At 24.7% G+C, this 27,659-nt stretch overlaps 3 protein-coding genes across 3 annotated transcripts; 2 read left to right on the top strand and 1 right to left on the bottom strand.

Annotated features, from left to right (window-relative positions):
• Positions 1–597: 597 nt before the first annotated feature.
• On the top strand, positions 598–3,289 carry LOC113558001 (torsin-1B-like). The gene is given in 4 exon segments (XM_026963534.1): positions 598–661; positions 2,084–2,348; positions 2,510–2,680; positions 3,130–3,289. Coding segments are annotated over 4 exon segments (660 nt in total).
• Positions 3,290–10,330: 7,041 nt separating this feature from the next.
• LOC113556362 (cyclin-Y) lies at positions 10,331–16,557 on the top strand. Its single transcript, XM_026961252.2, has 6 exons — positions 10,331–11,156; positions 11,895–11,926; positions 12,904–13,092; positions 13,174–13,307; positions 13,373–13,525; positions 15,760–16,557. Exons 1-6 carry the CDS (start codon positions 10,910–10,912, stop codon positions 16,049–16,051), a joined length of 1,047 nt encoding a protein of 348 aa, XP_026817053.1. The 5' UTR covers positions 10,331–10,909; the 3' UTR covers positions 16,052–16,557.
• Positions 16,558–20,222: 3,665 nt separating this feature from the next.
• Positions 20,223–26,205, bottom strand: LOC113558513 (radial spoke head protein 6 homolog A-like). The gene is made up of 10 exons (XM_026963993.1): positions 26,057–26,205; positions 25,806–25,992; positions 25,493–25,731; positions 25,323–25,410; positions 24,841–25,137; positions 24,661–24,780; positions 24,370–24,547; positions 21,080–21,237; positions 20,686–20,909; positions 20,223–20,600 (listed from the first exon to the last, which is right to left on the bottom strand). Exons 1-10 carry the CDS (start codon positions 26,203–26,205, stop codon positions 20,318–20,320), a joined length of 1,923 nt encoding a protein of 640 aa, XP_026819794.1. The 3' UTR covers positions 20,223–20,317.
• Positions 26,206–27,659: the final 1,454 nt, after the last annotated feature.

A 27,659-nucleotide genomic window follows, 5' to 3' on the forward strand; every position in this document is an offset into this window, starting at 1 on the left:
TAAATTAGTAATAGTACCTATTTTCAATATTATGCCATTCTTAGAATAACTACCTTCAATATTTACGTACAGTAGAACCTCGATTATCCGAATCTCCGTTATACGAACCCTCTATTATCCGTACTGCAATTAGCATATCCGAACATTAAAACTCGTATCCGCGATTTGGCTGCAGAAAAGCGCGTTACAGCTCATAGTCAAATAAATATCGATGATTTTGTCAAAAAAATATATCAAACATTATACGTTCCTTATGTATGTAATGTATTTCAAATAATGTAATAAAATATTAATGATAATAAATATATATGTACATATTATAATATATTTAACTGTGTTTAAAAAAATTGTTTTTTAATTTCCAATATCCGAACAAGATGCAGTCCCAATTAGTTCGGATAATCGAAGTTCTACTGTATTTACAAAAATAAACAAATCACGATGAGCAGGGATAGCAAATCAAGGAAATAGTAAATTTATTATTACTTCAATTAATATTTAAAATGACAATGGTTACAATAAATTGTAATTTTTAATTAAAACATAAATAGGTAACACGTCTATTATTTGCTCCACAAATCACTATTTCCCCAAAAAATGTGGGTAATTATCAACAATTGTACTATTGAAGATAGATTTATGTTAACCAAAATTCATCTAAGTTATTCATTGTTTAATTTTAATTGATATGTTATATTTTTAAGGCTTTTCAATGATTATGCATCGTATTTTCGTATAGGAATATAAATATAATGAACCTTCAACGGGTAGGCAACGCTTCCGCTGAAAATCACAACTGGTTATCAATAGATAATGTGACTACACTTTCATTGTACCTTATGGTTTTTATATATATATGTGGAATACGGTAACGATAGTAAAAATAACTAATCAAAGTGGATATAATATATATATGTATATCCACTTTGTATACTATCATGATAGCGTCGATAATATTATTACGTTTTACTATACTGTGTAACAGTGGCTTTACAGAAAGTTACACACGAAGTGTTAGTAACTACAACTAGCTAATGTGATTTGAAATAAAAATTGGTGCACCATGTTATGTGGCAAATATTTTTCTTTATGTATCTTAAACTGTTTATTTTTTTTTAAATCTACAACTGTGTATGGAATAAAACCTTTTACAGCAGGTGCAGGTGCAGCTGCTGCTTATTTTGCAGGATACTATAGAAAAGCTTATGATATTTATAATAGTAAATGTCCTACAACATTATTTGATATTGAAAGTAAGGTCAATTTAAACATAAAGTTATGTTTTTTTTACAACTAAAAATAAATAACTACCTACACAGGTTGTAATTTCTTATTTATATCAAATAAGCTTTTAGTGTATTATACTGTTATGATTATTTCTACATATTATCTTAATACCACATACAACTCCAAAGTTTGCTTAATAACCCTGATCGAACCTTGATTTTTTAAATCGAACCGAACCAAATCTAGATACCTAGAATCATTTTAAGTCAAACTCGAACTCTATACTTTTTATCATGTACATTGTACCTACCTACAAATTACCATAATTATTAATTACTATTATATTTTAAGTTTTTATATTATAAATAACATTATTATAAATGATACATAACGTACCCGTTACAGCTTATTACTATTATCGCCAATAGTTCTAAATAGGTAATCATTATCAATTTTTATTTTTTTTAAATAACTTTTGAAGAATTGTACAAATATTTGGTTTTTGAACTATTGTGGCCAGGTTTGAATTTCAAACAGTTGGACTCGTCACTATTAATAATTGTAAAAACGGTTAATTTATAAATAAACTAAAAGTATTAAAATTTCTGATCGATTATCAATTTGAATTCACTGCATTCAAGATCTATTCTTTTGTTTTAGTTCATGCTCCTAACTTGAAATTATAATTCAATGAATACATAAATATTACAATTGTATACATGATAAAATACTAAGGTTTTGTATTGAAAAAAAATTCTTCTATTTATTTATAATGTGTATTTAGTTTATAAATTTATATCTATTCTATAATTTTATATTGTTCCTATACTATAATTATAAAATATTTTTTGTACAGAATTAAAACTTGTCTTGGAAGAAAGTTTTTTTGGGCAACATATTGTAACATATATTGTATTATCTACTTTGGAAGGTAATTTTCATCGTAGCAAAAATAACAAAAAACCATTAGTAATGTGTTTTCAAGGAACGACTGGTTCTGGTAAAAATTATTTATCAGAGTTGATTGCTAATCATATGTTCAATTCGGAAAATGAAAAAAGAAAACTATATCATGTTATTCGTGGGCGATCTTATTTTATTGAAAAATCAAAAATTGATTCTAAAAGGATAATAATTTTCTTTAAGTAGTTGTATCTTTAATGTGTAAATAAATTAGTAATTACCTACATTTTTTATGAACATCAAAAGTTCACGTTTTGATGAAATCGGATTATTTCATTCTTATTTAATACTGAAGTATGTGCACTTAATATTTATTAATATTTCAGGAACAACTTTATACCTATGTGAAATCTGCAATAGAATCATATGGTACTAATTTATTTGTTTTTGATGAAGTGGATACTATGCCTATGGATATATTAGACCTACTAATATCTATTTTTGAAAACAATGAAGTATTAATTGATTCAAGATAATTAATTAATTAATTGTTTTATAGGATTTAATGTTATAAATAAATTTGAAAAATTAAGATTTTGTAGGAAATTATACAGCTATAGTAAAAATTTAGTTAAACAAATCATTGAAAATTTTTTTTTTAATATTTAAAACATTAAGTTCAAAAGGTTATAACCTAAATTACAAATAATTTATGTGATTAAACTTAAATTTTTTGATATAATTTAAATTGACTAATTACAAAAATATATTAAATTAGTAGATACATTAAAAACTTGAAATAGTTATTAAAATAAAATATCGGAAGTAGTTTTATAATCCTAATCTATTTATCATTATATTTCAATAATTAAGGATAAAAATTTTCAATTATATTGAATCAAAAAGAAAAATTGAACCATTAAAATTCAATGAAAAAAAAAAAAATTACTTCAAACTAACAACTTAAAAAAATAAATAAATAACTAATTAATATTATAGGAATTCCATTATTATAATTTTAACTAACGTAGGCGCTGATGCAATTATAAAAAATTACTTAAAGTATTTGAAAAAAAGAACTTCTAAAAAGTCCATGAAAGTTCAAGATGTTGATACTATTTTACTACAATCTGCTTTCAATTATGAAGGTATAACTTAAATCAATCATCATTAAAATAAAATTTAGGGATTTCAATTAAATTATGAATTTATAGTGTTCCAAGTTCCAATTATGTATTTTAGAATTAAATTGTTGGTTATAGTAAAATTTATTTATAAAAAGACTTATTTAATAGTTATAAAAGGTGCGGAAATATACTGTGAAGCCAAATGATTGATAAAATAATAAATACATACATAAATATTTATATTTTTAGATTATGAGCGAAACTATGAATGTATTAGTAAGTTTTTTAATGGTGTGTGGTTTTTTTTGTGTTTTTCATCACCTTTTGGGATAGTAAAATACTGCAGTTTTCAACTTTAAGAGTTATTCCTAGTAGCAAATTCGATCGAATTGATACTTTGGAAGACCAGTAAATTTTAAAACAACCTGGAAATGGGAATTTTCTAAAAAAAAATTTACTCTTAATGAATTATGCATATATATTTTTAATTTTTTTATAAATGTAATTAAAAAAATTTTGCGGTGTAAAAATAAACAATGATTATTATTATTATAATTATTATAATTTTTAAAAGTTGTTATTGTATCTATTTAAAAATATTAAGTATACATAAGCACAATAGTTATTTATAAGCATTGAAGTTTAAATTTGAAATGCTTTTGTAGTTAAAAATTTATGAAATGTTCATGTTTTATAGCTATGGATTGAAAATTTATTAAAATTTCTAATAAGTAGGGCCTGGATTTCAAGAAAAAGTGCATCTTTTTTTGGTTGATCTTAAACAATGCTTTCAAATTACTTAATTTATTTTGTGTAATGGGTGCTTTAAATCTAGAATTTTTATTTCGTATTTATAGTTAATTCTTTATAATTTAAAAGTATTATTCATAAATTTAACTTTACCTTTTAAACATATTATCTTATTATATTTTATATATACAATGACATTTTCAAATGCAATGTTTTCTGCAAACACATCAACTTAAAGAATTTGTATTACTAATAGTAAAATGTATATTATATACTATACTACTATAGCCTATACGTACTATAATAACAAAATATAAATATATTAAGTAATATAAGCTGAGACTATAGCTCAAACTAGTGAAATGATAAATCATATAAAATGTATAGAGTGATTATTTTATTAACCAACATTTGTCATTTCAAAATTTATCAATGTTTTTAAAAAAAATTTTTACATAATTTTCGGTCAAAATAAATCATTTTATAAAATTAAATATTTTTTATTGTAATAAAATTTTGATTACTCAATACTTTGCAAAAGTTTCTGTTTCAGCATATGACATTAAAAATGTATGTTTTGTCAAAAAAAAAAATATTTTCAATAATTTTAATAGGTATTGAAATAATAAGCGTTGTTTGGTGTAAGAATTATCCAATATAATAAATATATAATATACAGTGAGTTCCGCTTAATATGATCACATTGATTCCCATCATTTTGATTCTATTAACCAGTTAATATAATATATACATGAATTTTAATTATTTAAAATTAAATAAATAATAATGTATGTACATTGTACCTATAAATTCTGGAACAACTGAAAAATATTGTTTTCACCATATTTTTGAATAGCTTCTTGTTTCCTTTTAGAGAAAGTTTTAAATAACATTAAAATGATAAGAATGTTCTTAAAAGTGATTCAATTATTCGGTACTTGCTGATTCTAATAAAAGGTTAATTTAACATTAATAAAAATCTGGTTTGAGATTCCAATAAACGGTTAATTCTATAAACCAGTAATCACATTAAGCAGAACTCGCTGTATAATAAATTGATTTATTATTGAATTCAAATTTAATACATTCATTTCTTTGATTTACGTCTCAACGACAAATTATACTTAAGTATGTACTGTAATGCAAAATAGATAATTACTCTCTTCCTTTTTTGGAATTGCATTGTGATCGTTTTATAACTCAATTTGAAATAAAATAAATGATTTTAAAAGTTTTATGTAGATAATAATATTATATGTTGATTATAAGCTAATCAAAGTCTAATCTAACCTAATCTGAGTTTGTAATACTTAATGTACATGCTAGCGATGAGAATAATCAAATGATTAGTAGTGGTGAAAAAAATAATTGAATGATTAATGAATAATAATTTATATTTTAGTGTAAAATACTAAATTTTTATTATAAAGTAAAATAATTTTTATAATTTGTATATATTTAATTTCAAAGTTAAATGTTTAGAATTGTAATATACAGTACAACATACATATATCATATATTATTTAATGTTAATGTTAATCATTATTTTTTACTTATTAGTAATTTATATTTTATAGCTATTCTATACTTAAGTATAAAGACATAAAGTATACAGTTATAAAAATGTAAGATACTATAACTATAGTATCTACTGTCTAATACTACCCATTTATATTCATTCATTTGATGATATTCAAATAATTGAAGGATTTTATTATTATTTATTCCCATCACTATACTAGTATATGCAGTGATTAATGAAGAATGTTCAACTATTTTCTTTTTCTTCATTAACGCAGTTATTGAAATTATTGAAATGTTTTGTATTACTTAAGCTTTAAGTAATAAAAGTCCAATGATCAATTATTAAAATATTAAATGTATTTTGATTGTATATCACCATAACAAATAATTAAGCTTAATTATATTTGGTGATTGAATGCATTACTTAAAAAAAAAAAATTAAATGAACTAATAATAGAAAAAAAGAAGTTTTAAATTTATAGATTCATACTTTTTGTCGTTGATTGAAACTAGTATTATCTGCTAGAAATTGATAATTGATTTGAAAACATTGTATTTTGACTTTTGAGTGGTAGATTAATAACCAATCACTTCCCTGATTTTGGTATACATCATACATGAACACTGAAAAAACATTCTTCGCATTAATAATCCTATAAAAATAAAATATCCTTCAGATATATATCAACAGAACCAATAAAATAAAATAATAGTTTACCTGAAATATACAGCTTTTAAGTATTTTTAACAATGATAAGTACAGTTGATAGATATATGTAAAAAAATATTTGACTGTCAAATATTTGTATCTGTATTACAAATTTTTGACTTGTTAAATTGTATACTAATGGTACAATATTATTCCTAAAAAATAGTTTTTATTTTTACAAATAATTAACAAAAATATTTAAACATTAAATATAATTTAAATTATAATTATAAATTTAAATGCAATAATTTTGAAAACTTGGTATATAAATATTTTTCTTGATAATTGGAATATATGAATCACTAATTATTATTCTAGTCCAGAATATACAAACGAGAAAAATTATTAATTATTAAAATTGAATAATAAAATCATATTTATTATTATTCACTTTTTTTAATATTTATTGTGATATAGGTACTCGTACAGTGCTCAAATTGGTAAAAATTAAGTAGAGGAGCTCCATCCAACGATTTAAAAACTATGTTCCAAGTGCACAATTACTTAACAAAGATCTGCGGGGGGCTTTAAGCTTCCCCACCAACCTTATTTACATTTTAAATGCCACTTTTAAGCTAGGTATACTGGTACACAGATATATAAATTCCAAATATAATATATATGTTGATACTTAGTGTAATACCCACGCCCTAATAACTTATTTTTATGTGAAGGTATTTATATATGGGATTCGGGACTTTTTGCATTTGCATGGTTTTTTGTAGTATTCGTAGATTATTCTAGGTGAGTTACAAAATTGTTTTATGAAATGGTGAAACTAAATACTATAAGTATTAAATTTAAATTTACATATTTCGTCATGTTTTAAGAAAAGTGCACATTTAAGCAATTTTTAGCATATTCGTGCATATACTTAGAATTTTTAAATTTGTAAGTACGTAAAATTGTCAGAAAAACATATTTTGGAAAACATTCAAAAATACTTTTTTAAATAAATTAATGTCGTAGTCTGTCGTATCTGAATCATACGTCTATCTACGATAGTTTCTTTGTCACTTAAAAATCAACAATTTTTATCGACAATAACAACAATTGTATAGTTGTGGACGATGTAGTAAAACCTAATGACACCTAGGTTTTAAATTGTATGACAAAATGAAAAGCAGTACGTGTTCATTTGTTAATCATAGTTATAACTGATCGCAGATCACGCGTTATTTACGCTAGGTATTTCTTATTAACAATATTAACTCAGGACCTATATGTGCCAGTTTATTTTTATAAATTAAAAATTATAATCAATTTGGTTTTTTTTTTTGCAATTTTTATTATATACCTACCTAATTTTTAAGTTTTTATTTTTATAATTATAATAGTTATGCTTTATGCGTTTTCAAAAACAAAATAAAAAAATAGCTGCATATTTCGATAATTTTAAGTGCAACAAGTCCTGAATCCTACAGTTATATAATATATTTAGTATAGTATTATAGGTACCTCAACGTCGATCTGGCCCACCCGGTCACCTAGAATAGTATACATTTGAACAGTTTTGAATATTGTAGGCTATCAATCTATCACTCATTACTCATAGCTAAATGAGAAAATTTAAATTTAAATCACTTCTGAATCGTGCATGAGACATTTAAAAGTAACGATAACTTCTGCAAATTTAGTCAACACGATAACACATATATTCAAAAACATTATTATATATTAAAGTGTCGTTTACACAAGTCAAGTGTAAACGAGTAATTTTAAAAATCAAACTTTGATCTTTCATAAGCCAGCAATATCTGGATCCTTTATTTTGCATGTTTGTCGAATAAGATACACAGTAGTCTATAAAATCAGTGAAAAAGAAATAACTTTTTTAAAATAGGAATTTTATAAATTAATTTTTAGTTAGAAATTTATAAAAGTTTCTATAGAATAGTCAAGTTAATATTTTTAACCTTTTGAAGTTTAAATTTTTATGACATTGATATTCATTTATAAAATAACTATTTTTCCTTAAACAATTTTTATATTTTATTTTGGAATTAAAAATGAATAATTGTAAATGTTTGAAATTTTCACCGATAATGATTATAATTTTTCTATTCTTTTTGAGTTATTTATAAACGTTTATAATTTTCAACTTTTATTAGTTTTAATTTTTTTGCTAGGTCAAAAGTTTGACAACATTCGTAAAAATTACAAGTATGAAATTGCAAATTATTTTACCACCCAGATCATGTTTTATTTACAATTATTAAACATATCTATCAATGTTAATATGTTAGTGACCGGCTGCACAAAAAACATCCAATATTTATTTTATTGCTCCGATAATTTATTAGCTCCATAAGTTTTGTAGGTTTGATAAAATATTTTGTCGACAGATAAATATTAAAAATCGTTGCACAAAAATGACATTTTATTCGAAATTAATAAATTACAAATAACTCATTAGATATATCATTATTATGTTGATAAACTTTCATTATTTTTATTTTATTGAACCAATAAAACTTATTGGATCAAAATCGAGCCTATAAGTTAATGAATCAATAATGACTAACGGTCGATAACTTATATTGATTCCATGAGATATTATGGCTTTATGCAACGTATTTTAATTTTTATCAATTCAATAACTCAATTTATTGGACTAATAACTATTTATTGAACCAATATAATTTTGAGCCACCGGCCCAAAACAGTTAAACAGTACAAAGTTTTATCTACCTTTTTTATATGTGGTTGAAGTTATTATATTTATATTCATCACAATATGATTTTATAATTATAAATGTATTGATGTATCGTGTAAACATTTTCCAGTGGCGGATACAGAAGGGGGCGACCGCCCCCCTCGTTCTTTTAAAAAAAATAGTTTAAGTCCCTGATTTTAGTTTTTGACATAATTATACTTCAAGGGTAACAAAATTATAGTGATATATTTTTTATTACTATTATCTACCATAAAAAATATTTTTTTTATTCTGTAGTAGACTGTGGAAAGTAACATATGTATATACCTAAATAAATACTTTATCAAAATTAATGTGTACCCTTTAAAAATCGCCCCGCCCCTGTTATCTTGATCTGGATTTGCCCCTGACATTTTCAATTATGATTGTTAAGGCAGTTAGCAGACTCCTCATAAGAAGTTCTAAATAAAATTCAATAATCTAAAAAATATATTACTACTATTTTTTTTTTTTACAGACGATTGAGGTTAAAATTATTTATTATAATGTAGATTAGTAATTTTTGTTATTTTATTGCAATTCAAAATATTCATCGTTTATTTTTACTATAAAGGTGTACTACTATTGATTAGCTGTTACTGTGTTTTGTATTTAATTTTCGTTAATCGTTAATTTGTTTATGATTTCGTAAATTATGTATTTTCCTACAGGGAACAGGCTACAAGCCAACGTATTGTACAGTTAAGCAATGAACTTTTCACTTTTTATAACTTTTAGCTTATATATTTGGAGAGAGTAACAGTTTCTAAATGGACCGAGGAGACATCCTCACACCTCACGTCTGTGTGTGATGTCTCCGTCTTACAAACGTACGGCACATATGTTCCGGTTTTGTGTAATAAGTAAAAATTAATAACCTTTAACAATAGAGATAATTGACCTACTAATAAACTTCATGGTAAGAACATTATGCTTTCCCGCGCGTTTTTTACAAGGTTTTCATTTTTAAACAAGTTATAACAATACTTGAATTGCAATAATATAGATTATAGTTCACAGTTTATATTGTTTATTCTAGCTTACTACTTGACTGTAGTTAGTACACAAGATAAGAACGCGAGGATTTGCCATGCCGTATGTTCGTGAGACGGAAACTACACGCCCGGCCCAAATCTTTATTCTATGGCTCAGCCGGGTGTTAATTATTCGGGATTCCAGGAAATATTATCAGAATAGCACGTCATCGACATCTGGCATCTACCGAACACTGTGACGACTGCAGTTAGTGCAGTTGTATAGTAAGCACTAAGTTGAATAGTACACATTTATTATACGCTACTACTACTACTGCACTAATCGAGGAGTTCCGCCCACCACTTCCGCAACGTAACACACGGTCGACGTTATCGCTTAACACGCGTCAGTGATAACATCGATTTGTTGGTCGTTGTATGTTTGTGTGGCGACGATTTCGCGTAGGTAAACACCGAATATTATTATGTCAATAGAATAATATCGTACGTAATATTATTTTATTTTTATCTATACACGTCCTCTCGGCCGCGGTGCTCTCGTTGTTATCCGTCAGAACTGGTGTGCGCAAGTTTGTCGTAAATAACGATTATTATTATCTGACAAGTGACAATATGTCGTCATCGGAGACCGGCGGGTGTTTGTTGATTATTCACCGCCGTCTGATAATAATAATATAAAACTCGCACTGTACGTACGCACGCCAGCGCCGCAGCTCTGTCCCCTCTCCATCGTCGTCGCCGACGCCGCAAACTTTTGCCGACCGACGGTTAATCAAGAAAGCTTCGATACCTGCCCGAGTACCGACCGCCGACACTCGCCCTGGCACTATTGGCCGAGATCGTAGACGTTCCACAATAATAATAATATAACATGGTTAATACATTTTATACATGTGTATAGAAAAAAATTGTTAAAAATGCTTTAAATTTAAACACTATTACCTACACCATTGTATTAAACGTGTTTGTGTAACCTTCATGTTTATTGACGAAAGCATCTGCTTGTTACAAATCATGGGCAATTGGACTAGTTGTTGCTCGTTCAGCAGCCCTCTATCTAGGCGCAAGGATGCCAATGGTGCTATAAGTGAATTTACGCCAGAGGGTGACGAAAGTGTTGGAAACTTACAGCATATTAGTGAACGTGAGCATGACGACTGGAACACTGACCCATCCGTTCATCCGAAAGTAGCAACAATATTTTTGGAAAGATCAAAAGTTGAAAGTAAGATTAATTTTGCTAAGCCACTTATTGTCTATTACTAATTAGTTTTACTTGGATGTTGTTGCAATAAAATTTTACCAAACTGCATTTAAAATAATCTGTTATTCCGTTTATACTTGTATCATGTTATTATTATACTAAAATATTAAAACAAGTATTTATAAGTAACATTGACCCCCCCATTTTTTTTTACAAATAAATACCCGTAGATACCTTAGTCATTTTTAAAAATCAATTTTTTAGTTTCTTTAGAATAAGATTACTAAGAGTACTCATTTTGGTTTTGAGTTTGAATTTAAATATTTATAGTTTATCTAGCTAAACATATTCGGTCATTGAAAAAAAAAAAGCAAATTCAATGTTTTAGTCGTGATAAATTAATAAATTAGTTTTTTATAACTTAATAAATGAGAATGTAGAAGTGAATTAATAGCTGAAACTTTAATTTACAGATAAATCTTGATAACAAAATCCTTTTAGGTATCTAGTACTTAGTAGTAGATAAATTGTTGTATCATAAATAAAAACTTCATTAAGTATAAGTATTATATTCTTTAAAACCTTAAAATACTATTTCTTTCTATTTTTTTATAGTGTAAATTTACAATTTATATAGTAAATTATTAAATAAATTATTTTAAATGTTATGACTTGACTTACTGATAATGAGTAAATACTTTTTTTTTCAATAAGTATTATTTATTGGTACCTATTATAATATTAACAAATTTTTTCCAGATGGTTTAACAAGAAAACAAAGTCAATCTCAGGTTTGTTTACTTATATTATTTTATATTAATATCTGATTATTAATTACAAATTATAATATTTGATTTAAATATAAGATTTTATTAACCGGTTAAGTTAAATAAATTTTACCTATTAAAAATTAGTTTTTTAATTACTGCTATATTACTAAAATTAATAAGTTGCAGTGTACAAGGTATGTTCAAAAGAAACAGGAATTTTTTGAAAAAAAAAATTATTTATTTATCTACAACAATGCTATTCCTTTCAAAAAAGTCCCATTAGATATCAATAATATCATATTATACATTTATACTAACGCACTTTTGCCGTTTCTGGAACTTCATCTTTTATCTTTAGCAAGAGAGCAGTAATGTGTTTTTTAATCTTATCTATGCTTAACTTTGATACTTCAAGCCACAAAGTTATTTTTATTTTTGGGTTTATAAAAATGTTACATGGGGCTATTTCTGGAAAATATAGAGGGTGGGGTAATACTTTTTTACTGTTTCATGCTAAAAATTTGAATATGTAATGAACTGTAAGCTATTGATGCTTTATCATGGCGCAAAAGCCATTAGTTGTTTTGCCATAAATTCAAGTTTGTTTTTTTTTTGGATTGCTTCTCTTGAACAGCATTGTATTTGTTAGTATTTCTGGTTGATTGTTCAACTTTGTGGGAAAAACTCATGGTGCACTATTCTGTTCCCCAAAATAAAAATAACATTACATGTTATTGTTTTATAAACATAGAGGAGATTAAAAACTTTTGCTGAGAAAGCTAAAGGCTATTCCAAAGATAATAGTTTTAGTGTATTGTGAGAATAAGTGTATAATATCTAATGGGAACTTCTTTGAAGGAGATAACATTAATATAGATACATAATTTTTTTTTATTCCCATTAATTTTTGAACACCTCATATGTTTTTGATTTAAGAAGTGTTATTAATGAATAAAATAGCCTAATTTGTTTTTATTTTTTTTTTTTAAATATTACAGATTGTAGACTTCAGATCTTTAAAAAAAAGTAGTTCGTGTTCTACTATATATTTAGATGATAGTACAGTATCTCAACCAAATCTAAAAAACACAGTAAAATGTGTAGCGCTTGCAATCTACTATCATATTAAAAATAGAACCTCTGAAAGACAAATTGAAATTTTTGATGAAAAATTACATCCTTTAACTGTAAGTATGACATAAACTTATAAGTTATAATTTTAAATAAATTGTAGTTATGTTATTTTTAATATTTTATTTGAATTATAGAGAGATAGAGTACCTGATAACTATGATGTTCATAGTCCAGAACATCGTCATATATATAAATTTGTTCGAACATTATTTAATGCTGCACAACTAACTGCTGAATGTGCTATTATAACATTAGTTTATTTAGAAAGGTAACATTTTTATCTTAATTATTTTATTTTATTCATTCATTAAAAAAAAAAAAAAAAAAATGTAGGTTATTAACTTATGCAGAAGTTGACATAACACCTGCCAATTGGAAGAGAATTGTTCTTGGGGCAATTTTGTTAGCATCAAAAGTTTGGGATGATCAAGCTGTATGGAATGTAGATTATTGTCAAATTCTTAAAGATATAACAGTAGAAGATATGTATGTATACTATTATTTTTAATTTTATGTTCTAGAAGTTATTTTTTTAATAAAGTACACTTAGGTTATTATAAACATTTATCATAAGCACTATAACTACTTAACTTAGTAAAAATCTTTTATAGGACCAATGTTGGCCTTAATTTTAATGATAAGCTATAAATTGACAAATACATTCTATTGTTACATTGAATTTATAAAATATCTTAGACAAAAATTATTATTTAAAATAATACTTGAAATATAATTATTATAATTATAATATAATTAATTTAAAATAAGATTTTTCTAATCTTCACAATTGATAAGTTTTTTTATTTATTTTATTTTATATTAGGAACTATACCTTATATTAACTGATTTAGGGAAAATAAAATAAAATTGTCACTTTTTGACTAGGTGTAGGAGTTAATACACATTTATAGGAACATTTCAATTTTTAATTTTTCTCATTTATTACGTTGTACATAGTACAACTTATTTCATTATACAAATAATTAGTTATTTTAATATAATATTTGAATAAGACTATTTAATTTAATTTAATAACTGTAGCTTTAAAATTAAAATAGACGTAATGAAAACTATTTATATTTTAATCTTAACTATTTTTTTTTAGTTTATGTTTTTAGTAATTTAAATGTTTAAACCATGGTATATTCATATATTATAATATAATTTATAATGTACTATCCTTCAAATATATTAAAATTATTTTATTATATTTTTGGTAAACAATAATACAACTAATAGTATTAACAATTGTTTTAAGATATTAAAATTACAACAATTATTAAGTAATATTAATAATTATTCATATTATAGATGTTCTTATCTGTAATCTGTTAGATTTTCAATGTTTTAATACTTCAAAAAATGTTTTATCATTCAATTTTAAATGGCTTATTTGACAAATTTTAATTTCAGTGTCAATGTCACAAAAAATAGGTTTGTTTAAATATATTTTTATAAATAAATGTTGATATTTCATAAGGTCTGTGAAATTTACATTCACATATACTCAGGATAACATTTTAAATGTTCTTGTAATGTGTACTATGTGAACATAATCTAATTTATATATTGAGTATTCCTTTACACACAGTAACATATTGTTTATTATATATTATTTTGTTATTTTATTATTTTTAAATCTATTTATTTGCATTATAACTGTTAGATTTTTTATTTACATTTATAAAATTTCTACTATATTCACCGCAGAATAAAAACATACCTTGTCGCGCTTGCGGTGGTCCAATTCTCCACCGCAACCTTGTCATAGTTGGGCTGTATACATCTATTCTTTTTTATTTTTGTTAACCAATTAGCTACGACCTGCGTGCGGTGAACCTGTTTTAGTCCACCGCCCAGGTACATTCTTATTTCACGTCGAGTGTAGGTTAATTTTTAAAATTGGGCTTAATTAGTTACAAATTTGATTAAGTTAAAAAAATACATTTTCATTTTTGATATTTTATAAATTTTCGGAGTTTTTACAATTTGCTATTTACCTAGGTATATATAATGGTTTCTATGTTGTCTGAATTGTGTAGAAATATCATGACCTACTGAAAAATAATTAAATGAAACGTCTTATGAGTGTTATAAAATACAGCAGTTTCCATTTAATTTTCCACTAAATAGTTCCAACTTTGTATGTTATGAATAAAATACTTAGGATTAAATCAAATATTATCACTAAGATGATGCTATACCCGTTTTGTTGTGTCTGTCTTACAAGTACGTAACATAGCAAATCTACAAGTTCACATTTAGCTTCATTAGCTTTAATATTAGAGTGAATAGACCTATTATGAAACTTCATGGTAAGAACCTTAAATCACTGTTCATTTGTAAGTATTTTATTATTATTTCGTTTGAACATTTTTAAACTGCACTATTGCATGTACACAAAACCTAAATAAAAAAACCTACCCATGAACACAGCTTAAATTTTTATCATTAAGACTCAAAATAAGTTGATTCATTTTAAGTATTAAAATTAACAAAACTAAATGTGAACTGCTAAACATAGATTTGGTATGTTGTTAACTTGTACAACAGAGACAAGAAATGCAAGTTAAGCACTCTAGTGTTAAAAATCTCCACCCGTTTTATCCAAATTATAATGACTACTTTATCTTTATTTTGTTTTTGATCTTTATATTATTATATTTAATAAAATATTTTTAATCAAAAATTATATTTTCATAAATATTAATTTTGTTTAGGAATGAATTAGAACGTCAATTTCTTGAGATGCTTCAATTTAATATTAATGTTCCATCCAGTGTTTATGCCAAATATTATTTTGATCTACGCTCATTGGCTGAAGACAATGAATTGACATTCCCTGCAGAACCATTAAGTAAAGAACGAGCTAAAAAACTAGAAGCAATGTCTAGAGTGTTTGAAGATAAGATAACAGCAGAATTTTTAAAAAATGGTTTAAAAAAATGGTCTAGTCTAGATAATGTAAGCAGTACAACAGTTGCTCGTAAAAGTGTTGCTATATTATCTTAAAAATAAACTAAATATTTTTGCATTTATTTAACGAATGTAACGTCACCAATATTGTGATTGTTTTTAGGATTAATGTTTTAAGTTACTATAGTTATAAGACTTTTACTTTCTCCATATACTTTAAATCTAGTATTTTTATTAACTTTTTTTTAATCATATAGATATATTTTATTTGTTAGTATAACTATAAATTAAAACTATTATTAGATTTATTGTTAAGTATTTCTCCAATGCTAAATTATTTTAAATAATCAAAATTACCAAACAATATTGAATTTAGTCAAAAACGTACCATATTAGATTAAAAGTAATTAAGCAATAAAATCGAATAGCATTTCGTTGCTTAATTGCATGCCATAACATAAGTTTAAGTTAATAATTCCAAGTGTTCATTAAAAATTTCAATCAAGTTTTTGAATTGTCTTTCATTTCATTTCATTAGCTTATAAAGTTATTAATAAACACTGGAATATTTTGTGTTGAGAAAAAAATGCTTTATTACACACCATATATTATTTACTTAGTTAATTTATGCACTTTAATCCTAATATATTTCATATTATTTATTTTATTTGTAGGAATAAGATAACAATTTCAATTTGTATAATAAATGAGTCAGGTAACTGATATGTAGTAAAAACATATTTGTTGTATGTAAATGACTTAATGTATTTTTCTACTTTTACATTTTTTCAGTTTAAATTGGACTTCAGATAGTATTTGCATTTGTTAATAGATATTTACCATGCTCACTTTTGTATGATGATTTTAATTACATATTATATCAAAATGTATTATTATTTTATTTTCAGAGATATTTTTTTAATAATATTACTATGTGTAAGATTACAATAAATTTATGACTATCAACAATTAATGACAATTATTATTATTTCAAATAATTTCTGTCTACATTGTTTGTACCAAATGCATTAATTACAATAATTTAAATTTATTTTACATTCCTTTTAAATGTTTATAGTTTTTTATTTTAACTTGATATTTTATTGTTTTATTTATTGCTAGTTACAATATCATGAAACATACCTATAATCATAATATTTATTATTTTATTTTATTCTGTAGAATATAATTAGTTGTGTTTTATTTATATTGCAGTGGTTAATAAAAGTAATAACAGAAATTTAAAACCTTTGAATTTATTTTAATAAACTTAATTCTTTTTAATGAATCAACCTATTGCAAAAAATAGTAAGATGTCAAAAAAAAAACAATTGAAATATTTGTTATTATATCATATTTATACATTAGATTTGATCAATTCATTTGATAAATGTTAAACAAGTCAACAAATCTATTTTTTTGTAAATAAATTTTTTATGAATTCTACGTGCTAATCCAAATAATTGATACCAAAATTTACCCCTAAATATTGGTTGCTACAGTTATAAGGTGTCATTATAATGATGAAATTTTAAAAAGTGATTTATAAATGTGTTTTTCTTAGTAAAAAAACTTGTAGAATATTAATCGCTATGAAACTAAGTGATTATAATTTATAGCTTTTTTTTAATTGATTTTATTACCCAATACAGTCTAATCTATATATATATATATATTGTTGGTAAAGCTCAGAATTTAATGCATTTACTTGATCTTTATTAATATAATTAAATGCTATTCACTTAATGTAAATTAAAATGGTGCTATTTTTTTTTTTTTTTTTGTAATATTTTGTTTTAATTTTATATACTCCGTCTAGTGAGAGAATGCGCCGCATACTGACCAAAATCAGTTTTTCTGCTCATTACCAAATGAAACCTAGCTATAAGCGAACCAGTTTTTATAGCATGGTGACGCGGGGGGTTGCGCAGAATTAGCTCTCACTGGACAGAGTATAGTTATTTTTTGTAACAATAATAATTTTGTAGTGAGCTATATCATATAAATACAACTAGTTTTATGGTTATATTAACTATTTAGTATTTTTATTTTTCATTAACGTTGAATGTTATTACTTTTTAAATTAAACCCAAATTATAAAATATTTGTTGCAATAAAAAAAAAAAAAAAAAACAAATTATAGTAAGCAAATCTGAAATATGACATAAATAATATTGACTTTAACTATATACATTTAATATTTTATGATAAAGTTGTATTTACACAGTTTTATTTATATTTAGCAAATATCTACATTGTACAAAAATAATCTCAGTAGATTATTATTTTACTCTAAAATTGATTCTTTTTTTGTATGCCCTGTACTTAATATTTTACTTCTCCCAATAGTTAAATTTTTATAAATATATTATTAAATTGAATATCAAAATTGTTCATATAAATAGTTTATGTATTATGATAACTAGTACATAACATACTAAAAAATTAATAGTAAATTATACAAAGTGCTGAGTGACTATTACTCATTCAAATTGCATAAGAAAAACCGTGTTTGTATTAAAAGTAATAAAAATATTATTTAAAATAAATGTTCTAAAAGAAGAAAATTGAAGAAGCAAATTAAATAATATACAAGCAGATTTATAAAATGTGTTTCTCATTTTTATTTTTATTGATATTCTAATGTACCTACCTATTCATTGATTTTTTTTTATCCTAGATTCTAGAATCTAGAATGTTAATAAATGTTATAATCATAAAATTAAATTGTTTAATATCAAAAATTCAGAGAACAATGTAATTTCACCATCCCCAATATTTTAGATCTAATTTTAGTTGTGCCAATGGGATTATCCACTAACCATAGTCATAACTAGTCTTTAAGTTAGGAGGGTTAGATTCCTAAAAATGTTTTATAGCAAATTTTTTTTAATTAGATTACCTTTTATTTATTGTTTCTATTGGTGTTTACAACTGACTTGAACGATTATTAGTTTATATGAAACATATTTTTTTATATTGTAGGCAAAAATAAAGTTATTATTAATATCTTTATTAGCACATACATTTACACAATAATTCTAGGAGGACTAGAGCCCACCTAAGTCTCCTCCCTAGTTACGCTTATGCCACCAACATATATATTATATGATATATTCTGTAATACAATATTGTATAAGCTATGTGAAAATAATATTAAGTTGCATTGAATATTCTTCAGTTTGAAGTAAATTTTGATTAGGTTTTTTTGATAGGTCTGGTGAATATATTATGTATATTATTATGAAAAATAATTAATTTTTTAACTGTTATAGTTACTAATTTTCATAAATAATTTATGACGATTTTAATTAATTTAGAAAAATTAATTAAAGTTTTAAAAATTAAAAATACATATAGAAATTAAATAAAATTCAATACCTACTCTATATGTAACATGTAAGAACATTTATTTTGTTTATTTAACAGTAGACAATATTTTAGTCTTTGAATAAATACAGTACGAGTCATTATTGTTAATATTATCTTAAAGCTAGCTATTTCTATATTATCTTATAGTTAGTTTTATATTGATATTTTTCCACTTTTATTTAATCCCCTCTGTGGCTCTGTGCCTACTAACATTGATTATAAATACTTACTAGTATTTATAATCAATGCTACTATTCATTAATTTATCTAGGTACTTCAAATATTACTCATAAATTATTTGATACCGAAGGTTTCCAGTTGTATATGACGTATCTAGCGCTACTATTAATCAATAACAAGGTATAATTGTGTTAAATGATTCAACTTAAATCGATGTTTGACCAATTATCGTAAATTATAATGTTTGTGGAATTGTACTATCTTTTTTAGTAGGTAGGTACTTGTCAAAGATTAAATTATTTAAGTATCGCATATTTTTTTGAAAAAACCGGTTCTTATAGTACTAAAAATATAATATAATTATATTTACTTTAAATTTTAATTCTATTATAGACAATACTATTCAGATTTATTGTATAGTACGTGTAGATATATTTTTTTAGAAACGTATTGATAAGTTTTATTTTTAAATTTAAGACCTTTTAATCTTTTTAATCAAATCGAAGTAGATACTTATATAGGCTATAACTAATCACTTGTTGAACATATACATTATTCTATGTGATAAATCAAATAAATGCAATTCCAATACTATACGATAGAAATAGAAGGCTGCATACAGGACTATAATTAGTAAAACAAATATATAGAAGAGCCAAGAACATAAAATACATGGTATATATTATAAGTAGATAACTTTTTACTAGGTAGATACTATATATTGTGTAACATTGTACGCGAATAATGTATAAAATAAAAAAATATAACATAAAAATGATACAAATATAGCAACGACACACGTTACCGGCATCAATCGTCGTAGTCGTGTTGATTGAGGATTCTTTCTTCGTCCTCGTCTGCTGCATTAAACGGCTGCAGAACGCCGATTTTCATACGAGCTCGATCTTCTTTCCTTTTGTTAACTATTGCGAAATACATCAGTTCGTCCTCGCGAGTAGGATCTTTAATCTCAGTAATTATGCTTGAATCGTTTCTATAGGAATCGGACCGCTGATATCCACTCAACGGCTGAACTGTGAAACTATAGGCGTTCCATTTGAGGCCCCAACCGTGATATGTGTAATCCAAAAGACTATACGTAGCAAAATATTGTAAATTATACACATATATAAATCAAAATGTAATTGACTATATTATAGGAATGTATGTTTAAGTACTTTTCACGTGCAACTGCATGCGCTCCGGGCCAAAGATTGGACCGGATGGTCGTGTAAGTAATCGTATGGTCAAATTGATTGGTTAATTCAAATTTCCATGGCGGCATTTCACCCACATACGCGTCGTTTGACAGGTCTCCAAATATATCTAAATGGTCACCGTCTCCTTTTCCGATTTCTAAGTTTATCTTAACCTTGCAATCATATTCGATCCTCTCCGAGTTCTGAACAATGTTATTTTTTTAAATTATTACCTATATCATTATTTGATTCTACGACTACATATATGATATTATAAAAAATGTGAAACGATGCCTGTCCTAAGTATACCTGAATATATATTTATATTTGACAAATTATCGATTATACCGATTGATCGGTCGATAAATATTACTTGTTGTAAGTCTCCTTCGGACTCTATAATATTGTTCCACGCCTTGGTCACTCCTTTTTCAGATATCAAGGGAGTGTGATGTACCCAGTTGCTCGGTTCAAGTAAATCGTATACCGATAAAGGAGTGTAATCTGCGTTCGCTACATACTCGTGGACCCCTAGAAACGTAATTTAAATGCCTATTGTTCAATTTAAAAAACGAGGACGATTAAACTGATTTAAGTCATCAAATTGTATTTCATTTAACAGATAAAGAGCGAAAATTACAACATATTATAATGTAGCCTGTCTTTATTTATAGGTAAGTAGGACGTAGTATAGTAATATTACATAAACATTGTAGCCTGTAGGTAATGTGAATTTATGATATTTATGGCTATATCGGCAACAGCAAATTATCCAACTACTGGACTACGTATAACGATGGAATTGAGAACTATCTACTAAATACGAAGTGTGTAAATACTAACATTGTGAAATAGATAAATTGTTTAGTGTTTACTATTGTTAAGCTATTGACTAGGACACTAGCCACTGGGTATCTATACTATAGTCACTATAGTATGATAAAATTACTTGATTAAATAATAATACTGATACGATTAAGGTCAAAGGATAAAGAACATCTAAAAATATTGATAACGAATTATTGCAGTAAGACGAACGTTAATATTTTTATTCCTTCTAACAGTGCTTTGTTTGCTCTGAATCATTCGAAATATTTGAATCTATTAATTTGAAGAGTATAATAGGCACTGTCGCACAGGATAACACCATATCCACTTATATATTTACATTATTAAAATTCTACGAATATTATTAAATTAGATATCTATCATAATTAGTTAATATTAATTATTGTTTAGTAGTTAAGTAGGTAGTTACCTATATGGCTATATACTAAATACTATATATACGTGTATAATTAAATGTTTATGTTTATGATTTATTTTTATCACTATTTCATGATAATAAGTAGGTATATATTACTACATAAAAAAAAAAACTGTCCTACCAAAAGAATTTTCCAAATGGATATGAAAATATGAATAGTAAATACAGTCGAGTCGCGATAACTCGAACCTAGATAACTAGAATTTTTTTTTATTCCCCTAGTAGAAATATAAATTGTGTATATTGTATAAATTAATAAAAATTCGAGATAGATATCTCGAAGCGAATTTTTATCTCCCTTCAACTTCGAGTTATCGCGACTCGACTGTAAAATGTTATAAATATATTATTACGAATTACGATTACCTATATTAAATTATAGTGTAGGAATTGAACTTTCGAACTTTAGGTATGTGAATTTAAATAAAATGGATAAATTAAAAAATTGGATATGACATTATGATGAATACAAAAATAAAAATAAAAAAGCACATTATATTATATAATAAATAATAATGATATGAAAGCTATATAGGTAATTAATAGAGTTTGATCTCAGTAATAGATGCTTTATAATAATGACATAATTGCATACCTATATAATAGATGCTTGATGTAGGAACTATTAATCATAAGTAATGGTAAAAATAATAATATATTACCTATACATTTATACAAGAATAATTATTTATGTAACACTAAAATTAACTAGATAATTTATTAAAAAAAAAAGGGAAAATATAGGTAACCATGCACTCTGCAGTACAGTAATCAGTAGGAGTAGGTGTCTATTTTACTTCGTCATTGAGTATCATAAATAATTGCATACAACAAATGATTCTGAGTCTCTGAGTGAAAAAGGTCTGTCAGCCTATTAAATAAGTATATTTTATGATATATTAAATTGCTATAATAGAAATTTATTTTGCTATAAGTAATATGGTAAATTGAATTCATTGTTACCGAGAACATTGCATTTATTATTTTATTTCAATTAACTTTTGTGTCAATACCTATTTATTATAATATAAGTAGGTTCGTGGTCTAAACTTTATAAATAGAAAATAACATAAAATAAATCTAAATAGTTATGAGAAAATGTTATTGATATTCGTAATGTACAGAAAATATATTTATACAGTGGCCTGTCAATTATACGCACTACAAAATTGTTGAGTAAAAATTTATTTTTAGTTTAATTTAATTTAGTTTTATCATTCGTTATGTTTTATCGTGTACTATAATGTTATATTATATATATATGTAATGTTATATTATAAAATGGCTTGGTGGCGAAAAATTGATTATTATTTCAAATAAATACATTATATTTTTATTATATCTAGTAAATTAATTTTTAACTAAATATTAAAATTTTCAATGGTTGTTTGATTATCCGCATAAATCGATTATTCGCACCCCCTTCGGTCCCAATTAGTGCGGATAATCGACGCTCCACTGTAATTAAATAAATATAAAAGTTTCAATTACCACAAATGTTTATAAATTACAACGAAAGAAAACTTACAAATTTGTAAAAATATCTAATTTCCTTTAAATTTGAATTTAAAATTTCTGTAAAAAATGTTGTATACCAATATATTTTTTAGATTTATGGTTCTAGTATAAAAAACTTATGTTTTTCATAATTTTTCAAAAAAATAAGGTTTGGATATTTAATTAATTTTAAAGTACAAAATGGTACATAATTTATGTTATTATAACGAGTATTTTGTCAAAATTTAAACTTCAAATGCTCATAAAAAAAATGTTACCTATATATTTTTAATTAACTATACATAATAAGTTATTAAAAAGTTGAATGATTAATATATATATAGAATTAATAAATTAGTAGAAAAACTTTAAAAAAAATTGAAAATACATGTTTTTACATAGCTCAAAAAAAGTTAAGTATACTAAAACATTATAAATATTTGGTAAAAATTACAATGATTTACGGTTATTCATTTTTGAATAAATTACAACAAAATATGAATTAATTTTATCAAAAACCGAGGGTTTTCTGAAAAATTCCAGATTTTTCTTTATTTTTTTTTTTTAACTGATAAGTAAGAATTATTTTATTCGCTCTAACTAAATCTAATTTGTTAACAGAAAAAATATTGAAGTTGAAAATCAATCCGTTATATTTTCTGTAAGTCGTGAATACGCAAACAAGAATAAAACACATATCATTGTAAAATCAATACACTCATCTCCGCCCAGAATCTAAAATAATGAGAATTATTTCGAAATATATAACTTTACAAATAAATAGCTATTAACGAATAAATAAATTCTAAAAAAAAATAAACATAACATGGTAAATACAGGTAACATTCAGATTTCAGATGAAAGAAGTAAAATATGTGGACGATTTGGAAAATACTTACATTTGTGCGACATTGCTTTCGATTGGAAAGTGTTTAATTTCCTCCATTTATATAAATTTGAATTGTAGTTTAGTACAAAATAATCACGTGGTGATATTTGAGTTGCAGCTGTAATTCTTGCAATTTGAGCTCTGAGATAATGTTTTTCCAAACCTTGGAATAATGGATAAGATTCAACCTGTGTATGTTTGAAATATTATATTACCAGATGCCTACCAAATATTTTCAAATAAGTTAATAATGAAAAAAAAAAAAATATGTGAACAACGATGTAATCGTCGTTATTCTTACAGGCGACTCCAAATTTCCTGTAAAGTATCGTTTGATATTCCGCGATTGAATAATATGATGAGGCTTGAGAAGTGGCAGTTCGATCCATGAATCATTTAATTGATTTGTTACAAAGTATGACTAAATAATGAATATTAAAATTTATATTATAAGAAAAGCGGGAAAAAAAATATTGTGAACCTTTTTATTAGCTCCGAAACCAAATATTTCATGGGATAAATAATCATCATCATCATCACCGCGTTCTGCGGGTAGAAAAGAACATACTTCCGATTTCAGAGAATCGAATAAAAACTCATCTGATTCGTCGTTAATATCTTTGTGAATTTGAGAAGATACTGTAGTTTTGGAAAAAAATTCATTTTCTTCATCAGATAATATATATTTTTCTAATTCTACTTCTTCTTGATTTTCGTTTTCATTATCATAATCATGTGGTATTTTATTTTTGTTAGTATTAAAAACAAAATTTAAGAGCTGCGGAAAACAGTAAACAATATGATTTTTAATACGATAAATTATTGGAATTATTTGGTAATTATTCATTAAGCTGCAGACACATTTTTAATAGGTACCTATTGGAGATTTTTAAAGTATTTGAAAGTTTAAAATAAAATATATATATATTATAAAATTGGTTTTGTGAAAATTTTAATGCTTACTCTCAGTTTATATTCCAATTCTTTATTTTTCCATTCACATTCCAAAATATAATAGTTACGTTTTAAGCCTATTATTTTACCCCAATATCTATAATCATGAATATACTCATTAAATTAAATTTTCAAACCAAAAATAGGCACTAGTATTATCTTAATTCTAAAATGGGTACCTAATACTTTTAAATTTTTGGAGTTGTGACATTTGGTCCATAGTTATTCTAATAAGATGAGCTTCATCATTTGTTATGCCACACCCTGCCTTATTAAACATGTAATTCATTTTTGATAAGTCTTGTACGCTAATCTCATCCACTTCTTCGTCGTATTGCGTATCATCATATTCTGCTTCGGCTTCATACCCATAGGATATACTACTTGTTTTGTATTCTCTGACATTAAATATGGTATCCTAAAATGCATCATGCATTCAAAATGTTTTTTTATTTTTCATAGAAGTTAATATTAACATAAATTAAATAATACTTTATATATTTCTATTATTTTGTTATAGATGTTAATGTCAATGTTATTAAAAAAATTCAAATCAGGATTTGGTTGTGATTTCTGATATAACATCTTAATATTTTCACTGTAGTATTCAAAATATGTTAATGGCTGTATAGGATTTTGAAATATAAACATATCTAATAATGTTTGAATATGTGTATACCTGTATAACAATTATGTATCATCTATAATACAATAATAACTTGTTTTATTATCAAATACCATACAAACTAATGCCGCAGTTTTCTTTACTTATCATGTAAGACAATAGCTCACTAGATACTGATTTTAACTTTGAATTTCGACTTTTCATATTTGTAGTTTTTCTATTTGTTTTTTTACTTTTATTTGTTATTTTTCCTAAATTATTGAACATTTTTTTCCTGTTATTTGTTTTAAATTAAATCTAAAATAAAAAGATAATGTAATTTACGTAAATAAAAATAATATTGGTTATTTACAATGTCTACAAATAAAATAATTAGTTTTTGTTGTCAAGGTACCTAGCTATTTACACATTTACATATAATATTTCATGCAAAAACATAAACAAAATATATTATATAGCACATTTTAAGTAAAAATAGAATCAAACATTTGTTTTATTTATTAATTAAACTATGAAATTATTATAACTAATGTAACAAAATAATTTGTCACATAAGTGTTAGTGATAGACAAATAAAATTTTGAAAATCTGGTATTCTATTTTATAATGTGTTCATTTGCTATCTCCATGATTTCAATATTGTAAAATTGAGAGTGCTGTGCAAATAATAAGGGTTATCAATACAATATATTATGTTTATCATATAGATCAGCGGTTTCCAAACTTTTTAGTTGTGTGGACCACCAATTTTGTAAAAAAAATCTTTGAGACCGACTAATAACACATCTATATATGTACTTATATAATAAAAATAATATTATTAGGTAGGTATATAATAAAAATGTATAATAATATTATTTTAAATATATGTTAGTAATGTTGATATTATATGGTCCACGGCATAATTCCAAGCTACCTACAGCCCACAAGTGGATCATAGACCATGGGTTAGGAACCGCTGATATAGATTACAGAACTTATATGGCTGGTATAATCTATAAACATAATATTATAGGTCATAAACTCATAGTATAGAGATATTGATTCATCTACAAATGGAAAATATAAATCAAGACTTAAATATGTAATATTTTGCTACAGAGTACAAGTCAATCATAAAATAATATTTAGTTTAACTATCTCAAGTAATATTATAAACAATAAAAATAAATTTCAATATTTTTTATATATATACTGTTTTACTTAGAATTTTTTAAGAATAACAAACTCCACTCTAATTATCATCATTTGGCTTGACAGCGGGAAAATACAATAACACTCAGTCTCCCTACCTCAGAAACAGATAAAAGTGTTCTCTTTAATTTTTATACTAAAATGCTAGACTATTCAAATCTGATTAACTACAATTAATTATCATCAGTCATTAAATAATATTCTTTTATATTTTTGAAAATGTGTATTTGTTGTTTTTAAAGGAACATTTTATATTTTATTATAAATATTTAGTTTTTAAGGTGGTTTCTGGTAGTAAATTGGGTTAATCATTAAGAAATTGAAAGTCAGAATTTCTTAGTACTTTTCAAAATAATTGAGTAAATCTTATGCAAAACTAGTTTTTAACAAATTCAATTTTCCTATAATTCAATAACCAATAATCATAATCTACTTGATATTTTTTCCAAATACTTATTTTCTTGTTTTTTATATTTTTTAAGCTATTTTTTAAATTTTTATTTATTATTTAATTTTTTTTATAGTTG

This window comes from Rhopalosiphum maidis, chromosome 3 (assembly GCF_003676215.2).
Source record: "Rhopalosiphum maidis isolate BTI-1 chromosome 3, ASM367621v3, whole genome shotgun sequence".
NCBI classification, from domain to species: domain Eukaryota; kingdom Metazoa; phylum Arthropoda; class Insecta; order Hemiptera; family Aphididae; genus Rhopalosiphum; species Rhopalosiphum maidis.

Bases quoted from the DNA above. Each gene is read 5' to 3' on its own strand.
- LOC113558513 (XM_026963993.1), bottom strand. From the start codon at position 26,205: ATGTTCAATAATTTAGGAAAAATAACAAATAAAAGTAAAAAAACAAAT. The intron at 25,138-25,322 runs GTAAGCATTAAA...TGTTTTCCGCAG, and splicing joins AATTGGAATATAAACTGAGA to CTCTTAAATTTTGTTTTTAA. The intron at 20,910-21,079 runs GTAATATTTATC...AACATTGTTCAG, and splicing joins CCGAAGGAGACTTACAACAA to AACTCGGAGAGGATCGAATA.
- LOC113556362 (XM_026961252.2), top strand. From the start codon at position 10,910: ATGTTTATTGACGAAAGCATCTGCTTGTTACAAATCATGGGCAATTGG. The intron at 13,093-13,173 runs GTAAGTATGACA...TTTGAATTATAG, and splicing joins AAAAATTACATCCTTTAACT to AGAGATAGAGTACCTGATAA. The intron at 13,526-15,759 runs GTATGTATACTA...AATTTTGTTTAG, and splicing joins GATATAACAGTAGAAGATAT to GAATGAATTAGAACGTCAAT.